Genomic DNA, 17,927 nt, shown 5'->3' with positions numbered 1-17,927 from the left:
TCGCTTCTTTAGCCGTCGGTTTCGTGAATCTCATCATCAAATCATTCACCGTACCGATTGTGGGCCCTGCATGCTGACGTGGACCCCTTACATCTAGGGAAACGTGGAACACGACAGCCGCAGATAAGCGTGAAACAAAGGATTAACATCTCCAACGATGGCGACTATATCTGCACGATTGCGACCTTTTCTTGTAACCAGGAATCTCTCTTGTCTCGTCTCCTTTAAATCCTCTCTTCTTCCTCTGATCAGAACTCGGTCGTTTCGTGCATCAATGGCTTCGTCTTCTCCCTCCTATTCGACGTCGTCTTCCTCCTCATCGAAGCTTCTCTTTCGTCAGCTCTTCGAGAAGGAGTCCTCGACATATACGTATCTTCTCGCCGACGTGTCTCATCCCGATAAACCTGCTGTGGTAAGCGTAAAGTTTTGATTTTGAGATATGGGTTTTGAGATTTCAGGCGGTGGTACTGGATATTTAGGTTTACATTTGTGTATCTGATATTGATATGCATGTATGGATTTAAGGGCAATGATGAAACTTTGAGCTGGATGATGCGTCTGTGAAACATTTGAATTGTTGGATTTACAAACATTGGACGGGATCTGATCAGATTTTGATGAACTTTGGCTCATACTATTGGTTTTAAGGGTATAATCTTAGCTTTTTTCGTGATTATTCTTGTGTATGTGAGTGGTTGATTGATCAACTAGACGATATTGTCTGTGCAAGTGGTTTGATCATTGGAATGAACATAGTAGCAGTTGATCATCTGGATTATATATACATTCTTGAGGATCATTTGATTTGAAATCATGTCAATTTTGCGCATATTATTGCTACCAATACAGCAGCAGTTTCCTCGTCTTGCTGAAAAGGCTACTGATAAAATCTTGGTCATCTAACTGATAGTGATTGATTTGATTTGGTCAAGATGATCACTTTGCAATCAATAAATAGGGTGTGTTAACTTTGATCATCTATGAATCTTGGATCTGTTCTTGATTGTACTGTATGTATGCGCAGTTGATCGATCCGGTGGACAAGACTGTGGATAGAGACTTGGGTCTGATCAATGATCTCGGCTTAAAGCTTATCTATGCCATGAACACCCATGTTCACGCCGATCATGTTACTGGAACTGGGCTCATTAAGGTTTGTTTCTTTGGTTTTCATTGATAACTGGTTATGTTTCTTCTTTTCTGGTTTAGCTTTCGATTAAATTTCATTCGATAGTAATTGATCAAAGTCTCAGGCAAGTTCAAGACTTTCTACCATTGATTGAACATTGGCCGGTTTTCGTATTTCTGTACAGTCCAAGGTTCCTGGCGTAAAATCTCTTATTTCGAAAGCAAGTGGTTCCAAGGCTGACAAGTTTCTTGAACCTGGGGACAAAGTGTCTTTCGGTGGTCTGTTCCTCGAGGTAACTATATGGTTGATGGTTCATCTCTGTATCATAATGAAGAAGGAAAACTTCCTCAAACAGAGAGCTTTGCTCCGAGGAAAATGAAAAAGTTAGGAGAATTGTATGGAGAAGGTTCTCGATCATATACTTAACCAAATTCGGTATCACAGGTTCGTGCCACACCTGGCCATACCATAGGATGTGTTACTTATGTGACTGGAGACGGGGAGGAACAGCCCAACCCGAGGATGGCTTTCACGGGTGATGCTTTACTGATTCGTGGATGTGGAAGGACAGATTTTCAGGTACACAATAATAATTTCAGCATCTTTTCCCAGAATCAACAATGAATCTATTTTCTTGATATGCTGTTCTTTGTTGTGGTAGGGTGGAAGCTCGGAGCAACTCTACGAGTCTGTTCACTCACAGGTAACTCTACATTTCTTCAAAGTTACTTGAATTGCCATTTATGGTTTTCGTTAACGATTATTGACTATATAATTCAATACAGATATTTACATTGCCCAAGGATACACTGATCTACCCGGCTCATGACTACAAAGGTTTCTCGGTAATGAAATGATATTCTTTACACATTCTTATAACAGTCCAAGGAGAAAGAGACGTTATTGCTCTTTTGCTTATTGTGCAAATTTACTAATCTTCAGGTTAGCACCGTCAGAGAAGAGATGCAATACAACCCGCGACTAACGAAAGACAAGGTAATATCACTACTAGCTCTCACTCGGTTATCAGACATGCATATATATCCTGCGTTTAACCCCTAAACCCGTCTTTCTTTTTCGTTGTACCGTGCAGGAAACGTTCAAAAACATAATGGCAAGTAAGTATCGATTCTTGGTTATCTCTCTTTTGCTCCCGAGTATCTCGATCTCTTATTAGCGGATAAAACCCGAGTCTCATCTTCTCCAAATGGATTATACAGATCTGAATCTGGCGTACCCGAAGATGATTGATATCGCTGTTCCGGCAAACATGGTATGTGGGTTACAAGAAGATCAGGATCTGCCTTCCAAAGCCAACTGAACTTTCTTTCAGCGACCGTCCCGAGTTTTTATTTAAAGAAAATGAAAAACGGGAATACAAGTTTTATGGATCTCTTGAGGATTCTACGTTTTAGGTGGAAACACGATTTAGGAGTATTGTTTGAAAACAATGGAAGATTCTGAATAAGAGTATGTTTATTTTATTACATTATTGGTTAAATGTCGTTGAAAAGTGCTTATACTTTGTGCTCTTGACTTGGTCGCTGAGTGTTGGGCTCAACAAACGCATTTAGTGAAAGATTTGGGTTCCCGAAATATCTGATTGGGAAGATTATTTTGTATTCTGTAATGTATGATTTACTTAAACATTAGAAAAGGAACAAACTTAGCAAGGGCATTCCCCATTGATTGAGACGGATCATTATAAAAAATATCCTCTATCTCTGTATGCTATTTTGACTTTAATTTATATTTTTCCTGTATTAAAAAAATGGTTAAATGAATAATCAAATTTTCTTGGGAAACCGTGTGATGTGGGATGGTGAGAACCAATCAGCAGCCACGTGCTAATGACAACGAAACCTCACACCCCCTCACCTTCATCATCATCCAAAAATCAAACTTGAAAAGAAAACTTGAAGCATAGATCGTGTAAAGATACAGCAACTTTCAACACCCTTGTCTTGTTCGGACAAAGAAGAAGAAGAAGAAGATGAGCGGCGAAGAATTCAACAAAAACAGAGAAGCGGTGGTGGAACATCATCATCACCAGCCTCACCAGCCTCCTCCGCCGCAGTACGGCACGATCCAAGAAGCCTCAAGTTATCCTCCGCCGCCGCAATACAACGAAAACAGAGAAGCGGTGGTGGAACATCGCCATCACCAGCCTCCGCCGCAGTACGGCACGTTCCAAGAAGTCTCAAGTTATCCTCCTCCGCCACCGGTCACCGGATTCCCCCAGCCGGCGCCGCCTCCGGGGGCCTACTACGATCCTTCGAAACAGCAACAGTACGCCCATGGTTACCAAACCGTCCCTGGTAAGTTCATGTGAGATCATTGGTACCGGAGCTTGATTTCGATTTTGCCGATCAATAGGAGCAATTTTTGACGATTTTTTACCACCCTTTTGGAGGGTTTCCTTGATTTGTTCGAGTTCACCGGAAAGTTTTGCGTTTTGCTCTTTCGTGAGTTCCTCGAGTTGATTTGTACGGTAAAACTGCGGTTTTTGCTGTCGGAGCATTGGTACCTGAGCTTGATTTCGATCTTTGCCGAAAAGAAGGCTAGATTTTTTGTCTGTTTTTTGACGACCCTTTTCAGATTTATGCTTGATTTGTTCAAGTTCATTTGGAAGTTTTGATCTTTTGTTAAAGTTACCCAAAAAGTATTCGAATTTCAAGCTTATGTTCATGCTACAGATCGTCGGTTGTGAAGTGATGGTGTGTTAGATCTGTTGTCTTTGAACCTGAAACGTATAATACAGCCTTCCGGAGAATCTGTTGCCTCTGTTTCTTATCCTATCTAGGCGAATTTGACATCTTTGCCAGAAATTGAGATGCTAGATCCACTTGTCTTTACGGATGTTAGATCCTTTCAGACTTTAGGCAATTATAGTGACTTGATAAGGGAATCATTAGTTCTCCAGCTATGCAATTTATGATGTGATCAAGACCAAGTTAATGTTTAGCAACACTCTTGAATCCTGGTAAGGGGAGTCATATAGCCTTGAACTGATCTAGCTGGATCATCGTAAATGGTAATAATGTACCTCTTCTTGTTCACGTTAATCGGAAAATTTTTGTGGGTATAAAGGGATTTAGTTTGCAATGCAGATCAAAATCCGTGTCTGAGAGTAACCTGGTCTTAGAAAAAGGTTAAGGATCGCCTTTTTCTGTAAGAAAGTGTCATTCCAGCTTATGAAAAAGCTTGTGTTGTGCCTCAACTTGGTCGGTTAGGTTGCATAGATTATAAAGCTAACTTGAACGGTACCATAACCGTCGTAGGTTATGCCGTTGCTGAAGGAAGACCGCCAAGGGAACGTCGCCTTCCATGCTGTGGCATAGGCACTGGCTGGTTCTGGTAAGTTATTACCTTAAATTGCGTATAGAGTTTAGGGGAAAACCTTTTTCGGGGATTCTGTATTGACTGAAAACCCGAGATCTTATGGTAATTGTTGAAGTTTTATCATCGGTTTCATCCTTGGAGCAATCCCCTGGTACATCGGGTCATTCATTCTGCTCTGTGCAAGGATAGATCCCCGAGAAAAACCCGGTTACATAGCTTGCACCATCGCGGTTAGTCCATATTCCTTGCTCTTAACATCGGGTTTTATCTTTTGCCCACTCGGTATTTCTTCTGATCGATCCGTTTTTAACAGGCTGTTCTTGCTACAATTGCCATCATTTTCGGAGTCACCGAAGGAACTGACGCCTGGTAGAATCAAATCTCCTCCTGGACAGAACACAACAGGGAAGAAGACATGTTGTATTTCTTGTTGTATAATCTGTATCTGTGTCTTTATTTGGTGGAGACCACAAACACACGATAAACAGAAGGGTCTGAAGACCTATGCTTTGATTGAACTGTATTATCTATGTATGTTGTCATGTCATGTTGAAGAAAAACAAAGGGCATAAAACCATGTAAAAGTTTCTCCCGAGAGTGTATGTTGTCCTTGGTTCTATATTTATAATATTAATTTATTATTTTAAAATCATTAATTATACTTTTCAGAGTTCTTGTTTTTAGAAAACAAAAGGCTTTACGGCCCATTTAAGCCCAAACAGGCCCATTAAAACTGAAGTTCCCAAGCCTAGGGTTTTCTTACATTCATACTTGTCATCGGCTCCACTACTTGCTCTTGGTTCGGATTCCGTTCTCTGGCGGCCTCGTCGGAGCTTGAACTCTCTGCAGAAATGGTTGCTTTCAGGGTAAGTTTCTTCTTCCATGTCGCGTCTGTTTGTTCCTTAATTTCCTTCTCTGCGGAACCTGTAAAAAAATGTAAAGCTTCTGAAGGTTTGGGTTTTGCCGAGTGGGCATTGCGAGAGTGCAAGAGTTTGAATCTCTATCACTGGTCTTGTACATAATTTTTTTGGAGAATTATGAGATTGGATGCTGGTTCGATCTCGATAATGTATCTTTAGGAACGATAACCGATTGGTTGTGTTCGTTTCATAATCGGTTTTGATGCCTTCGAGGTTCTGCGATTTCTTCAATGAGTTTCTTCGGCTACGAATTTGGTTCTCTCCTGTCCAGATGCATCTTTTACAAATAAAGATTATCGTAATTCTCTTACATGCTCAAATGCATTGATTTGTTCATACTTTGGGCAGTTTCACCAGTATCAGGTGGTTGGCAGAGCCCTGCCGACAGAAACTGATGAACATCCTAAGATCTACAGGATGAAACTATGGGCGACAAACGAGGTTCGTGCCAAGTCTAAGTTTTGGTGAGTAATGGCAAAGCCAATGTATCAATGATTCTGTCAATCTTGTAGGGTTTACTTGTAAATTGCTCAACCATGTGAATGAGGCTTTCTCTTCTGCTTGGTGATCTTGTAAAGTGAAATTATGGTTCCATTCTCTTTTTGCGTAGGTATTTCCTTAGAAAACTGAAGAAAGTTAAGAAAAGCAATGGACAGATGCTTGCCATCAACGAGGTCTCTGCCTTCTTCTCCCTCCATTCATTCGTTCTAAGTTGCTGAGAAGATGGGTTCTTGCCAGGCATTGTTAGTCTTCTGACATGGATTATCGATTTCGTTCATCGCTGCTGAAAAAGGTTTGATCTTGCAGATTTTCGAGAAGAACCCTACAAAAATCAGGAACTACGGGATCTGGCTGCGTTACCAGAGCCGAACAGGGTATCACAACATGTACAAGGAGTACCGTGATACCACGCTTAACGGGTCGGTGGAGCAGATGTACACCGAGATGGCTTCTCGCCACCGAGTGAGATTCCCCTGTGTTCAGATCATCAAGACGGCAACTGTCCCGGCCAAGCTCTGCAAGCGGGAGAGTACAAAGCAGTTTCATAATTCCAAAATCAAGTTCCCTCTTGTTTACAGGAAGGTCAGGCCACCCACTAGGAAGCTCAAGACGACGTTCAAGGCGTCAAAGCCTAACCTCTTCATGTAGAACCTTGTTCTCCGATTAGGGTTCTTGTTCTTACACTGAAAACTACACGTTCTTGTTCTGTTCAAGTTGGTAAAAAGATTTCTCCTCTTTTCTTAAATACGAGATCTAAGTCTCCCCCCTTTTCGCAATTTCCAAGTGCTTATGGTTATTTCTGTGATTCTTCTACAAAGAGTGGTTGTTGCGAACAGAAGAAAGACATTTCCATAAACTATAATGCCAAAATCGAAATGTTACGTCTGGTGAAATAACTTGGCTCTTATTAGCAAATATTCAACGAACGCACGAAAGAAATCAGCGACTGCGTTTGCGTCTGCGATCGCCGCAACAGTGATATGGAAGGTTCTGCGTTGGGTCTGGGTGAAACCAAAGAGGCTGGAGGCGCATCTGAAAGGACCAGGCATCTCTGGAACTCCTTACACGCTTCTTGTTGGAGATGTCGTAAGAGGACTCCGAATGTTGGAGGAGGCAACCTCGGAACTTGTCAGTCTAGCCGAAGATTTCACGCCACGTGTCGCACCCCTGCTCGTCGAAACTTTGAAGAATCATGGTCCGTTTTTGCATTCATCTCAAATTAAGATACGAATTCTAGAAGATTACTATATGGTAATGGGTGCAGGGAGGCCTTCGTTCATGTGGAACGGACCGACGCCGATATTGATCGTAACGAAACCAGAGCACATAAAAGAAGTGTTGACCAAAGTTTACGACTTTCCAAAGCCGCCATCGCATCCTATATTCAAGCTGTTAGCCGACGGAGTTGCGCAATACGAAGGAGGGAAATGGTCCACGCACAAGAGGATTGTGAACCCTGCCTTTCACCTAGAGAAACTCAAGGTCGCAAAAGCAATTGACATTTACCATGATTTTGATTTTTGAATTTGTATATCTTATTATGTAAACGACTTAGGGTTTCGGAGGAATGAAATTCATTGATTTGTGATACATACAAGAAGGGCATATATACACATGTGTATGTTACGCTTAAGGTAACCAAACGGCATAAAATAAGGAGGAGATTAGGATGCAATATAGAAACAGAAATATCAAAGAGATATCAGGAAGATATTCTTCCATTACGCCCCCGCAAGATGTGGCTCGTGTGCGAGACCAATCTTGACCCGAAGAAGATCAAAACGTGCTCGAGGCAGCGGCTTGGTGAGAGAATCCGCGAGTTGGTCTTGAGATGAGACGTGTGTCACACGTAGAGAACCGTCCTGTACTAGCCCGCGAATGAAGTGATAATCAATGGCGACATGTTTCATTCTGGAGTGGAAAACTGGATTGGCACAAAGGTAAGTTGCACCGACATTGTCGCAGTAAATTACCGGTTGAGGTAGCGAGGTGATGCCGAGTTCCGAGAGAAGAGAGGATAGCCATTGTAATTCAGCGGCTGTAGAGGCGACAGACTTGTATTCAGATTCGGTGGAGGACCGCGCAGCCGTGCGTTGCTTTTTCGAAGACCATGATATGGGATGACGGCCAAGGTAGACCACATGAGCACTAGTCGAGGTGAAATCATCTTTGTTCCCACCCCAATCAGCGTCCGAAAAAGCATGAAGATGCATAGAGTTGTTGGATGTCATAAGAATGCCAAGTGATGATGATCCAGCAAGATATCTCAAAACACGCTTAACCGCTTGCCAATGATCGGTTGTGGGCCGATGCATGAATTGAGACAACTTATTCACGGCAAAAGCAATATCCGGGCGGGTGAAGTTGAGATATTGAAGACTCCCCACAACATTTCTGTATTCGGATGGATCATCCAAGAGGTCACCCGAGTTCAAAACCAATGATGTGGTCGAAGACATTGGAGTAGCTACGGGTTTTGCATTTGCCATATGCGTGCGTTCAAGAAGATCCAAGATATACCTCTTTTGAGAAAGATCCAGACCGGCGGTTGTCAAATCCCCGAGGTCTTTAATAGAAAAGCGGTCCGAGAGCGTGCTGATGAACTTTTGGCATTGGGATGTGTTGTTGCCGGTGACGACAATGTCATCAACATAGACAAGAATATAGAGCACAATATCACGATCCCGAAAAACAAAGAGAGATGTGTCGGCCAATGAGTTGTGAAATCCCGAGGATAGTAGAAATGTTCGTAGCTCAGTGTACCATGCCCTTGGTGCTTGTTTAAGACCATAGAGTGCCTTGTGCAGCTTACAAACATGAGACGGCCGGTCTCGATCAACAAAACCGGGAGGTTGAATCATGTAGACATCATCATGAAGGGTACCTTGTAGGAAGGCATTGTTTACGTCTAGTTGACGTAAAGTCCATCCTCGGGTGATGGCAATGCTTAGAACAAGGCGAATGGTAGCGGGCTTGATCACCGGACTAAATGTGTCATGGTAATCAATTCCCGGTCTTTGATGGAATCCTTTTGCCACAAGTCGAGCTTTGCACCTGTCAAAAGAACCATTAGAATGTCGTTTAATGCGAAACACCCACTTACATCCGACGACATTATAGGAAGGGTCCGATGGAACCAATTCCCACGTGCCGTTCTTGACAAGAGCATCGAACTCCACCGTCATAGCTTGCCTCCAATGGGAAGATTTAAGAGCTTGGGAGACGGTCGTGGGTTCTATGTCAGGATGAGAGGTAACGGTCGAACGGTGAACGTATTTGGTAGTGGGTTTGGTAATGTTATTTTTGGATCGGGTTGTCATGGGATGGTTGTTGCGTGGGGAAGAAGAAATCGATATAGGCTGAGGGTATGTGTCTGGTTCAGATTCTTGTGAGGAAGAAGAGGCTGATGGTGATGATAGGTTGGAAAAAGGGAATGTGGATTCAAAAAAGGTCACATGTCGTGAGGTATAGACTCGAGAAGTGGTTGGGTTTAGACACAAGAACGCACTCTGTGTTAAGGAGTATCCGACAAAGACACAAGGGGATGATCGAGGGTCGAGTTTGTGAGTGGAATACGGGCGCAACCAAGGGAAGCATAAGCAACCAAAGGTGCGGAGTTTGGAATAGTTGGGATAAGAGCCGAAAAACATCTCAAACGGTGACTTATGACCAAGAATCTTGGTCGGAAGCCGGTTGATTAGATATACGGCCGTTGGAAAAGCAAATGACCAGTAGGACCGAGGGATCGAGGCTTGGGTAAGAAGGGATAAGCCTGTCTCCATTATATGGCGGTGTTTTCTTTCGGAGATGCCATTGTGTTCGGGTGTGTGGGGCGGAGTGGTGAGATGTGTGATACCATGTGTTGAAAGGAATGACCGAAGGGCAATATATTCACCACCATTGTCGGTGTATAAGGTTTGAATCTTGTGTGAGAAACGGTTCTCAACCAAGGCTTTAAACCGTGGAAAGATCTCAAGGACATGTGATTTTCGTTGTAAGGGATAAAACCACGTGTATCGGGTAAAGTGATCAGCGAAAATGACATAATACTTTAGTCCATCAAATGAAGGTATCGGTGATGTCCAGATATCCGAGAAGATGATTTCGAGGGGACGAGAAGACGATATAGTGGACATAGAAAATGGAAGTTTATGTGTTTTATTGATTGAACACGGTTCACACAACAAGGACTTTGAAGACTTAGAAGACAACGGAAGCGAAAACTGACTAATGACTCGATGGAGGACATCGTAAGATGGATGTCCTAACCTGGAATGCCAATCCAAGAGGTTTGTTTTTATTGCAACAAATGCAGAAGGAGAATGATCCGAAGGAGACAAGGTAGGAGAAAGGAAAGTGGGCCACTCATACACGCCATCTCTAACGAGTCCTTTGGTGATGACCGCCCCCGTGACAAGATCCTTCACCTGAAAATGCAAGGGAAAGAATTCCACCGAAACTTTATTAGTAGTGCATAATTGGTGTAAGGAAATTAGGTTCTTACGAAGTGAGGGTACACAAAGAACATTATTAAGGGCGAGGGGTCGAGAATGAGAGTGTATAGACATAGAACCCGAGTGTGTGATGGTGTGGTTGGACCCGTCGCCAAGCTCGACATCTTCACCACCGGAGTAAGGAGAGTGGAGAGCGAGATTTGCCAAGTCGGATGTAATGTGGTGTGACGCACCGGAGTCAAGCAGCCACGTCGGTGAGGAAGCTGAAGGAGCAAGGGTGGTATGGTTCGCTCGTGCTTGCCAGGGCTGATGCGAAGAAGATCCAGTGCTAGTGTTTCCAGAGAAAGAACCGTGGGGCAGTAGGCGACACCGTTTTGCACTGTGTCCCTGAACACCACACAACTGACATTTGCCTTGATAACCGGAGGATTTCCGATTGCGTGGATGTGAAGTATCCTGTTTGGAATCAGCAGACTGATTCCAAGGCTCACGAGAACCGGAGCTGTAGTGTCGTGTTTGAGCGTTGTTTGCCGTGATAGGCAAGACAGGAGGTGCATCTTCGGAGGTCAGGAGAACACATTCCTGATTGAGAAGCTTCTCATGAAGCTCGGTGAAAGAGATCGGGATATCACGAGCATTAACGGCGTCGATGACAGATTTGAATTCATCTCCTAAGCCAGAGAGAACGAGATCAATCAAATCTTCATGGTCAAGGGGTTTACCTAGAAGAGCCAATTCATCCGCCTTGACCTTGAAAAAAATGCATGTAGTCATCAATGTTTTTGGTGCCTTTGGTGAACCGACGCATGTTGTCCTTGATTTGTTTAATGTGTCCTCGACTGGATCTGCCGTAGGTGAAAGCAAGGATGGTCCAAGCTTCGCTGGTGGAGGCAGCACGGGCTATGAGAGCCTGACACGACACTGAAATAGAGCCAAGAAGGGCTGAGAATATAAGCTTGTCTTGGCGGAACCAATTTGGGTAGGCAGGGTTCGGTTTAACAACACTTTCCTCAGTGATTGTTGGAGAAACATTGTTCTCAGGCTCCAAGTAATCTTGAAGATCATATCCTTGGAGGAGCGATCGAAGTTGCAGACTCCATGTAAGATAGTTTGTTGTCGACAACTTAGTGATGTTGGTAACATTAATTGTTATCAACGAAAAGGGCAAATTTTCAGTGGTGGTGTTGGTAATTGCTGGATCTGTAGGCAAGGTGGATCCAGCAGAGTTTGTAGCATCAGCAGACATGGTTGATGCAGGGAAGAAGAAAGAGATGGAAAAAGAGGGCCAATTCGAGCGACCAGGATGACGAGGGGAATGGCGCGGTCTCGACGAGACATTGTTAGCCGAGACAGGAGCCGATGACAACACTGGCAAGGAGGACGAAAGGAGCAGCTTTGCTTCATGATTGAGAAGCTTCTCATGAAGCTCGTCAATAGGAATTGCAGTGTCCCGAGCATTGACCACATCAATGACGGGTGTGAACTCTTCCGGAAGACCATCCATGATAGCTTCAAGAACATCCTCGTGATTCCATCGGCTTACCAAGGAGAGTACGTTCATCGATTTTTGACGTGATGAAACGAAGATATTCATCAAGTGATTGAGAGCCTTTGACACTCCTCTTGATCTGATCACGAAGTTGCAAGAGATGTCCGTGGGAAGCTTTCCCATAAGTGTTGGTGACGATGGTCCAAGCCTCGAGGGTAGTTTTTGCCCGAGCAACTAAGGGTTGAAGAGAAATTGATATCGTGCCCAGCAAGGCACTGAACAAAAGCCGATCTTGTTGTTTCCAAGGACCGAAAGCCGGATTTTCGGTAGAAACACCGTCGGTAGTCACGGTGGTAGAAGGAACCGCAGAAGAGGCATCAATAAAGCAGTCTAGCTTGTAGCCTTCAAGGAGTGCTTTCACTTGGATGCTCCATGTTAGAAGGTTTGTGGAAGTAAGCTTCGTGATATTTGCCATATTGATAAATAGCAATGTCTTTTGTGGAGATTGGACATCAAAGGTAGTGACTAATGGAAGAATATCTTCCTGATATCTCTTTGATATTTCTGTTTCTATATTGCATCCTAATCTCCTCCTTATTTTATGCCGTTTGGTTACCTTAAGCGTAACATACACATGTGTATATATGTCCTTCTTGTATGTATCACAAATCAATGAATTTCATTCTTCCGAAACCCTAAGTCGTTTATGGTATCAGAGTCATAGAAGTCTATCGACTCTATTTTTTTTTCCGCCGTCTCTTTCTTCTTCCCTGCATCAACCATGTCTGCTGATGCTACAAACTCTGCTGGATCCACCTTGCCTACAGATCCAGCAATTACCAACACCACCACTGAAAATCTGCCCTTTTCGTTGATAACAATTAATGTTACCAACATCACTAAGTTGTCGACAACAAACTATCTTACATGGAGTCTGCAACTTCGATCGCTCCTCCAAGGATATGATCTTCAAGATTACTTGGAGCCTGAGAACAATGTTTCTCCAACAATCACTGAGGAAAGTGTTGTTAAACCGAACCCTGCCTACCCAAATTGGTTCCGCCAAGACAAGCTTATATTCTCAGCCCTTCTTGGCTCTATTTCAGTGTCGTGTCAGGCTCTCATAGCCCGTGCTGCCTCCACCAGCGAAGCTTGGACCATCCTTGCTTTCACCTACGGCAGATCCAGTCGAGGACACATTAAACAAATCAAGGACAACATCACTTTCCTCAGTGATTGTTGGAGAAACATTGTTCTCAGGCTCCAAGTAATCTTGAAGATCATATCCTTGGAGGAGCGATCGAAGTTGCAGACTCCATGTAAGATAGTTTGTTGTCGACAACTTAGTGATGTTGGTAACATTAATTGTTATCAACGAAAAGGGCAAATTTTCAGTGGTGGTGTTGGTAATTGCTGGATCTGTAGGCAAGGTGGATCCAGCAGAGTTTGTAGCATCAGCAGACATGGTTGATGCAGGGAAGAAGAAAGAGATGGAAAAAGAAAAAAAAAAAAGAGTCGATAGACTTCTATGGCTCTGATACCATAAACGACTTAGGGTTTCGGAGGAATGAAATTCATTGATTTGTGATACATACAAGAAGGGCATATATACACATGTGTATGTTACGCTTAAGGTAACCAAACGGCATAAAATAAGGAGGAGATTAGGATGCAATATAGAAACAGAAATATCAAAGAGATATCAAGAAGATATTCTTCCATTATTATGTATGGTTTTGCTGCAGAACATGGTTCATGCGTTCTGCGAGAGCAGCCACGAGATGGTGCGGAAATGGGAGAGGGTGGTGCCGTAGGATGGATCCACGTATGAGATCGACGTGTGGCCGTGGCTAGTGAGCATGACGGGAGACGCCATTTCTCGGACAGCGTTCGGGAGCAGCTACGAGGAAGGTAAACCTATATTCGAGCTCCAAGATGAACAGACCAGGCAAGTTCAACAAGCTCTTCATCTGGGTTTCATCCCTGGACTGAGGTTCATGTTCTTCCATTCCATTATCAACTTATATACACACACTTTGATGCGATTCACTTCTTTTGTGCCACGACTTTGATGAAGGTTTCTACCGACAAAGAGCAACAATAGAGTGAGAGAGATAGACAGAGAAGTGAAGAGAAGGGTAGGGGAGATCATTGAGAAACGAGAGAGAGAGGCCAAAGGATGATTTATTGGGAATACTGTTGGAGTCGAACTCGAGAGATCAAGGCGAGATGAGCCACCGAGAAGTCATGGAAGAATGCAGGCTGTTCTACTTAGGCGGGCAAGAAACCACGTCTTCGCTCCTCGTCTGGACAATGGTTATGTTAAGTTGGCACCGAGAATGGCAAGCTCGTGCCAGAGACGAAGTCTTGCAAGTCTTCGGACATGACAGCAAGCCTGACTTCAACGGTCTCTCTCGCCTTAAAACTGTAAGATGCACTGTGTTTTCTACTTTAACATGAACTGAGTTTCGTCCCGAAAACACAAAAAACCAAAACTTTAGCAGATAAACGAAATGAAGCGTTACTTTGATTTTGATTTTCAGGTGGCCATGATATTGAACGAGACTTTGAGGCTATACTCACCGGGAGTGGCACTAGACCGAGTGGTAAGCAAAGAGACAAGACTAGGAGACATGAATCTCCCTGAAGGCGTGCAAATAGCAATTCCGATGCTATTGGTGCATCGAGATCCCGAGCTCTGGGGCGAAGACGCGACGGAATTCAAACCTGAGAGATTCGAGGAAGGGGTCTCAAAGGCGACAAAGAACCGAGCAGCGTCGTTCATACCGTTTGGATTCGGACCAAGGATCTGCCTTGGCCTCAACTTTGCAATGACAGAAGCCAAGATTGCTCTGTCTCTGATTCTGCAGAGATTCTCCTTCGAGCTTTCGCCCTCTTACGCTCACGCTCCTCTTAAGGTTCTCACAGTTCATCCTCAGTTCGGTGCTCAGTTGCTCTTCCGTAGGCTCTGAGATCATGAAAATGTAATGCCACAATAATGATGATCCATGATAATGGTAAATATTAAATAATATTCTATCTTTACTTAATTGTCATCACAAAAACTAATTAAAGTTATGAATATATATATATATATATATATATATAAATATGTTTACATACAAACTAGAATCAGTTTGTAGCCATATGTTTTTACTCCAATATTATCCATTTCTCCCTCTATCTCTGTCTCGGTTGCCGGGAAAATGGCTAATGTCGGAGAAATTCTTCTTCCGACTTAGTCCTTAGTTTCTGATGTCACTTGTTTCTTGAAATGCAAGTTTTCTGTTCGATGCCGTCTCTTTGTATGTGTGTCCTATGCTGAATTTTTCAGATAAATGGCGAAAAAAAGCTTACGAATTTAGCAATGGAAGTTTCTGGATTCTAGGGTTTGTATAAGACTCATCGATCAAGCTTCCTTGTGATCATTTCGCTCCCATATGGCCTCAATTGCTCTGCTTTTACCCTACTCGACGCTGAATCGCCGCAGATGGTGGCACGTGCGAAGCTCCGGCGAAGATGCGGCGCGTGAGATGCGCGTGTGCACTAACCGCACTTGCAGGCGACAAGGGTCCTTGCAGATTCTGGAGACATTGTCGTCTCTGTCCCCACCGGACCTCCTCGTCAAGCCCTGCGGCTGTCTCGGCCGCTGCGGCTCCGGTCCTAACCTCGTGGTTTTGCCACAAGGTCTCGTCATCAACCACTGCGCCACGCCCTATCGAGCCGCCGAAATCGTCGTCCATTTCTGCGGCGGCGAAGTTTCCGCCGCCTCCGCCGCTCTCACCGCCTTGGCTCTCAGGAACAGAGCACTCTCCGAGATCGAAAAGGGCAATTTCTCCAAGGCTGAATCCTCTCTCACGCAGGTCTGAAGAATCTTGAGTGTTGGTTGTGTTTTATCTCCTCCTTGTCGGAGCTTGATCTGAAATGAAAGTTCTTCCGGTGGAAATTGTGTTTGCAGGCAATAGAATTGAAACCCTTTGGTGGATTGCATAAGATTTTCAAAGACAGGTACAGATTTCTTCCCGAAACCTTACATGTTCTTTATACTGTCTCGTTGCAATTGGATCAAGAAGCTTGTTGATCATATGGTGTCTAGATCAGTTGCAAGGCTTGGAATGCTTGATTACTCAGGAGCTCTTGAAGATACTAAAAAGGCTCTGGATTTAGCTCCCAACTATTTGGAGGTACCACTTGTCTGTTTGGTTTGATGTCCTATTTGTTTGCAGAGTTTTGTCTCAAAGAGAGCTCGGTTTTGATTCTGTGTTAGCTTTATCTGACAGGCATACATATGTCAAGGTGATGTTTTTGTAGCTACTGGTCAGTATGATCTTGCGGAGAAGTTGTACTTAGCATGTTTAGAGATGGATCCTTCTCTTCGGAGATCGAAATCATTCAAGGTATGCTTCATTTTTCACGACACTTTCACTTATTGCTCGGGCCTGGATACATGCTCAAACCCGACAGATCCGTGGGTACCCGAAATTTGGGAACCCAACCGTCAGCGAGAGTGGGGTCGGATCTTTCTCCGGCAAGAACCAGAGCCGCGGATTTGAGTATGACTTTATCCACCGACTACCCGTAACCTGCGGATACGCGAGAACTAGATGGGAAAAGGAGAAGAGCTGAGAGGAGGGAGAGGGGAGAGAGAGACACGGCATGGCTGCGAGGCGAGCTTGGAGAGGGCAAGAGCCGGCGAGACAGGACGTGGGTGAAGGCAAAACCGGTATTACACTTTTAAATTAAAATCCATAAACATTTTGCCTCGATGCTCACCCTCCTGCCTCGGCACCCTGGAATGCTCGCCTCGTCGGCCTTCTCAACCTTTTGCCTGAGGCGAGTCGTCTCGTCGGTTGGATATCTGAGCGTGCACCTGTACCTGAGAGTTGGTTACCCGACCCACAGGCCAAGATACCTCGACCGAGGGGGCTAGGCCGGAAATCTCGGGTACCCGCCCGTAGTTCAAGCTATCTTGCGGTTGAAACGCTAATCTTTAAACAAGAACACAAGTAACGAACTGTGTGTTGTTCAAGATGGGTTACTGAAACTACATTGTTTTAAATGCTCGCAGGCTCGAACCGAGAACGTTGGAAAGAAACTCGTCGTCGAAGCAGATGCACAATGATCGCTCTTTATGTGTTCGCAAGGAGAGAGCGAAATTCTCGTTTCTTGATAATATATATATATTTTTTTTACAAGATTTACCCATTTTGATGGCGTTGTCCTTCTCCTCCGAACAAATTGCGGGGATGTATAAAATCATTATTTTATTTGATAATAGACATAGTTTGACATTTTCAAAAAATCTATTTTTTTTATTAGTTCGGTAATTAGAGAACTTATTTTACCATAATAATCACTCCGATGGCTTTTAGTGCATTGGATGCATTTCGCGTTGGTCTCCAAATGTCTTGTCAGAAGAAAGAAAGAACAAAGATTTCCTGTTTCAATGTGGAAAAATTGTTCTAACAAGAAAAATAATTAAACAATGACATTTACGAGATAAAAGACTTTTTTAAGTAACCGAATGGATCAATGTCCAAACTAATTTTGGAATCGAGGTTGTCATGTGATTTGGAATATATTTCTTTATCTCTAAATTTTAAATTTAAATTCTATATGGATTGAACTATTTAAATTTATATAAGATAAAAGCGAGAAGAAAAAAATAATGGGTATGAATGGTCAGTGGATTTAAAAACACAAGAAATTCGCTACCAATTTAATCTTACACAAAAACACCACAAGTTGTTCTTCTTCGATCTTGATCTCTGGTTTTGTTCTAATTGTGCTAAATAAAATCACAACGGTTTTGTTTTTTCTATCACATTTCATCCTTCTTGATGTAGTTCATTATCCAATAGGAAAAGGGCTTTAGATGAATGGTTTAAGAGTGAAATCATGTTATTATAGATAAAAAAAAAATACAATTATGTGAAGCTGAAATGATGTGTTGTTGATATTATATATCTTCGTCGCTAAGATATGGTATGAGGGCCTTCTAGGATCTCAATTGAAAAGTCTAATGCAAAGTTTGTTTCGAATTTTGTATCTTAAAAATATACATAAAACATATATATATATATATATATATA

General features: G+C 43.2%; 6 protein-coding genes across 9 annotated transcripts; all 6 read left to right on the top strand.

The window, feature by feature from the left end:
- Positions 1-121: 121 nt before the first annotated feature.
- Positions 122-2,744, top strand: LOC104822594 (persulfide dioxygenase ETHE1 homolog, mitochondrial). Its single transcript, XM_010553858.2, has 9 exons — positions 122-412; positions 1,025-1,153; positions 1,314-1,421; positions 1,574-1,708; positions 1,791-1,832; positions 1,915-1,974; positions 2,072-2,125; positions 2,223-2,247; positions 2,350-2,744. The coding sequence occupies exons 1-9, from the start codon at positions 158-160 to the stop codon at positions 2,448-2,450; spliced, it is 909 nt and encodes a 302-aa protein (XP_010552160.1). The 5' UTR covers positions 122-157; the 3' UTR covers positions 2,451-2,744.
- A 198-nt stretch (positions 2,745-2,942) lies between these two features.
- LOC104822593 (60S ribosomal protein L18a-like protein) lies at positions 2,943-5,092 on the top strand. The gene is made up of 4 exons (XM_010553857.2): positions 2,943-3,447; positions 4,411-4,486; positions 4,587-4,701; positions 4,785-5,092. Exons 1-4 carry the CDS (start codon positions 3,123-3,125, stop codon positions 4,842-4,844), a joined length of 576 nt encoding a protein of 191 aa, XP_010552159.1. The 5' UTR covers positions 2,943-3,122; the 3' UTR covers positions 4,845-5,092.
- A 136-nt stretch (positions 5,093-5,228) lies between these two features.
- On the top strand, positions 5,229-6,668 carry LOC104822592 (60S ribosomal protein L18a). Its single transcript, XM_010553856.1, has 4 exons — positions 5,229-5,337; positions 5,740-5,855; positions 6,002-6,065; positions 6,199-6,668. Exons 1-4 carry the CDS (start codon positions 5,323-5,325, stop codon positions 6,538-6,540), a joined length of 537 nt encoding a protein of 178 aa, XP_010552158.1. The 5' UTR covers positions 5,229-5,322; the 3' UTR covers positions 6,541-6,668.
- A 5,948-nt stretch (positions 6,669-12,616) lies between these two features.
- LOC104822764 lies at positions 12,617-13,373 on the top strand. Its single transcript, XM_010554111.1, has 2 exons — positions 12,617-13,154; positions 13,261-13,373. The coding sequence occupies exons 1-2, from the start codon at positions 12,617-12,619 to the stop codon at positions 13,371-13,373; spliced, it is 651 nt and encodes a 216-aa protein (XP_010552413.1).
- A 139-nt stretch (positions 13,374-13,512) lies between these two features.
- LOC104822591 (cytochrome P450 72A14-like) lies at positions 13,513-14,885 on the top strand. Its single transcript, XM_010553855.1, has 2 exons — positions 13,513-14,262; positions 14,379-14,885. The coding sequence occupies exons 1-2, from the start codon at positions 14,065-14,067 to the stop codon at positions 14,805-14,807; spliced, it is 627 nt and encodes a 208-aa protein (XP_010552157.1). The 5' UTR covers positions 13,513-14,064; the 3' UTR covers positions 14,808-14,885.
- An 87-nt stretch (positions 14,886-14,972) lies between these two features.
- Positions 14,973-17,153, top strand: LOC104822590. Of its 4 annotated transcripts, none has more exons than XR_773227.1 (5): positions 14,973-15,698; positions 15,794-15,843; positions 15,932-16,019; positions 16,116-16,779; positions 16,904-17,153. XR_773227.1 is itself a non-coding variant. In XM_010553854.2 (5 exons), the coding sequence occupies exons 1-5, from the start codon at positions 15,276-15,278 to the stop codon at positions 16,955-16,957; spliced, it is 732 nt and encodes a 243-aa protein (XP_010552156.1). In that variant the 5' UTR covers positions 14,973-15,275; the 3' UTR covers positions 16,958-17,137. The 4 variants fall into 4 exon arrangements, 2 of the variants coding, with proteins under 2 accessions (XP_010552156.1, XP_010552155.1); XR_773226.1 differs by having other exon boundaries at positions 16,116-16,809; XM_010553854.2 differs by having other exon boundaries at positions 16,116-16,232; positions 16,904-17,137.
- The last annotated feature ends 774 nt before the right edge of the window (positions 17,154-17,927 follow it).

This window comes from Tarenaya hassleriana, unplaced genomic scaffold, assembly GCF_000463585.1.
Source record: "Tarenaya hassleriana unplaced genomic scaffold, ASM46358v1 Cleome37, whole genome shotgun sequence".
Classification (NCBI taxonomy): domain Eukaryota; kingdom Viridiplantae; phylum Streptophyta; class Magnoliopsida; order Brassicales; family Cleomaceae; genus Tarenaya; species Tarenaya hassleriana.
Note: the sequence above shows the minus strand (reverse complement) of the source record. Positions and strands in the feature narration are given on the sequence as shown.

Excerpts from the sequence above, each read along its gene's own strand:
- LOC104822594 (XM_010553858.2), top strand. The coding sequence starts at position 158 with ATGGCGACTATATCTGCACGATTGCGACCTTTTCTTGTAACCAGGAAT. Across the intron at positions 1,422-1,573 it reads TCGGTGGTCTGTTCCTCGAG|GTTCGTGCCACACCTGGCCA; the intron begins GTAACTATATGG and ends TCGGTATCACAG. Across the intron at positions 2,126-2,222 it reads CGCGACTAACGAAAGACAAG|GAAACGTTCAAAAACATAAT; the intron begins GTAATATCACTA and ends TGTACCGTGCAG.
- LOC104822593 (XM_010553857.2), top strand. The coding sequence starts at position 3,123 with ATGAGCGGCGAAGAATTCAACAAAAACAGAGAAGCGGTGGTGGAACAT. Across the intron at positions 3,448-4,410 it reads TGGTTACCAAACCGTCCCTG|GTTATGCCGTTGCTGAAGGA; the intron begins GTAAGTTCATGT and ends TAACCGTCGTAG. Across the intron at positions 4,487-4,586 it reads ATAGGCACTGGCTGGTTCTG|TTTTATCATCGGTTTCATCC; the intron begins GTAAGTTATTAC and ends TAATTGTTGAAG.
- LOC104822592 (XM_010553856.1), top strand. Across the intron at positions 5,856-6,001 it reads CGTGCCAAGTCTAAGTTTTG|GTATTTCCTTAGAAAACTGA; the intron begins GTGAGTAATGGC and ends CTTTTTGCGTAG. Across the intron at positions 6,066-6,198 it reads AGATGCTTGCCATCAACGAG|ATTTTCGAGAAGAACCCTAC; the intron begins GTCTCTGCCTTC and ends TTGATCTTGCAG.
- LOC104822764 (XM_010554111.1), top strand. The coding sequence starts at position 12,617 with ATGTCTGCTGATGCTACAAACTCTGCTGGATCCACCTTGCCTACAGAT. Across the intron at positions 13,155-13,260 it reads ATCGAAGTTGCAGACTCCAT|GCAAGGTGGATCCAGCAGAG; the intron begins GTAAGATAGTTT and ends CTGGATCTGTAG.
- LOC104822591 (XM_010553855.1), top strand. The coding sequence starts at position 14,065 with ATGAGCCACCGAGAAGTCATGGAAGAATGCAGGCTGTTCTACTTAGGC. Across the intron at positions 14,263-14,378 it reads GTCTCTCTCGCCTTAAAACT|GTGGCCATGATATTGAACGA; the intron begins GTAAGATGCACT and ends TTTGATTTTCAG.
- LOC104822590 (XM_010553853.1), top strand. The coding sequence starts at position 15,276 with ATGGCCTCAATTGCTCTGCTTTTACCCTACTCGACGCTGAATCGCCGC. Across the intron at positions 15,699-15,793 it reads CTGAATCCTCTCTCACGCAG|GCAATAGAATTGAAACCCTT; the intron begins GTCTGAAGAATC and ends TTGTGTTTGCAG. Across the intron at positions 16,020-16,115 it reads TAGCTCCCAACTATTTGGAG|GCATACATATGTCAAGGTGA; the intron begins GTACCACTTGTC and ends TTTATCTGACAG.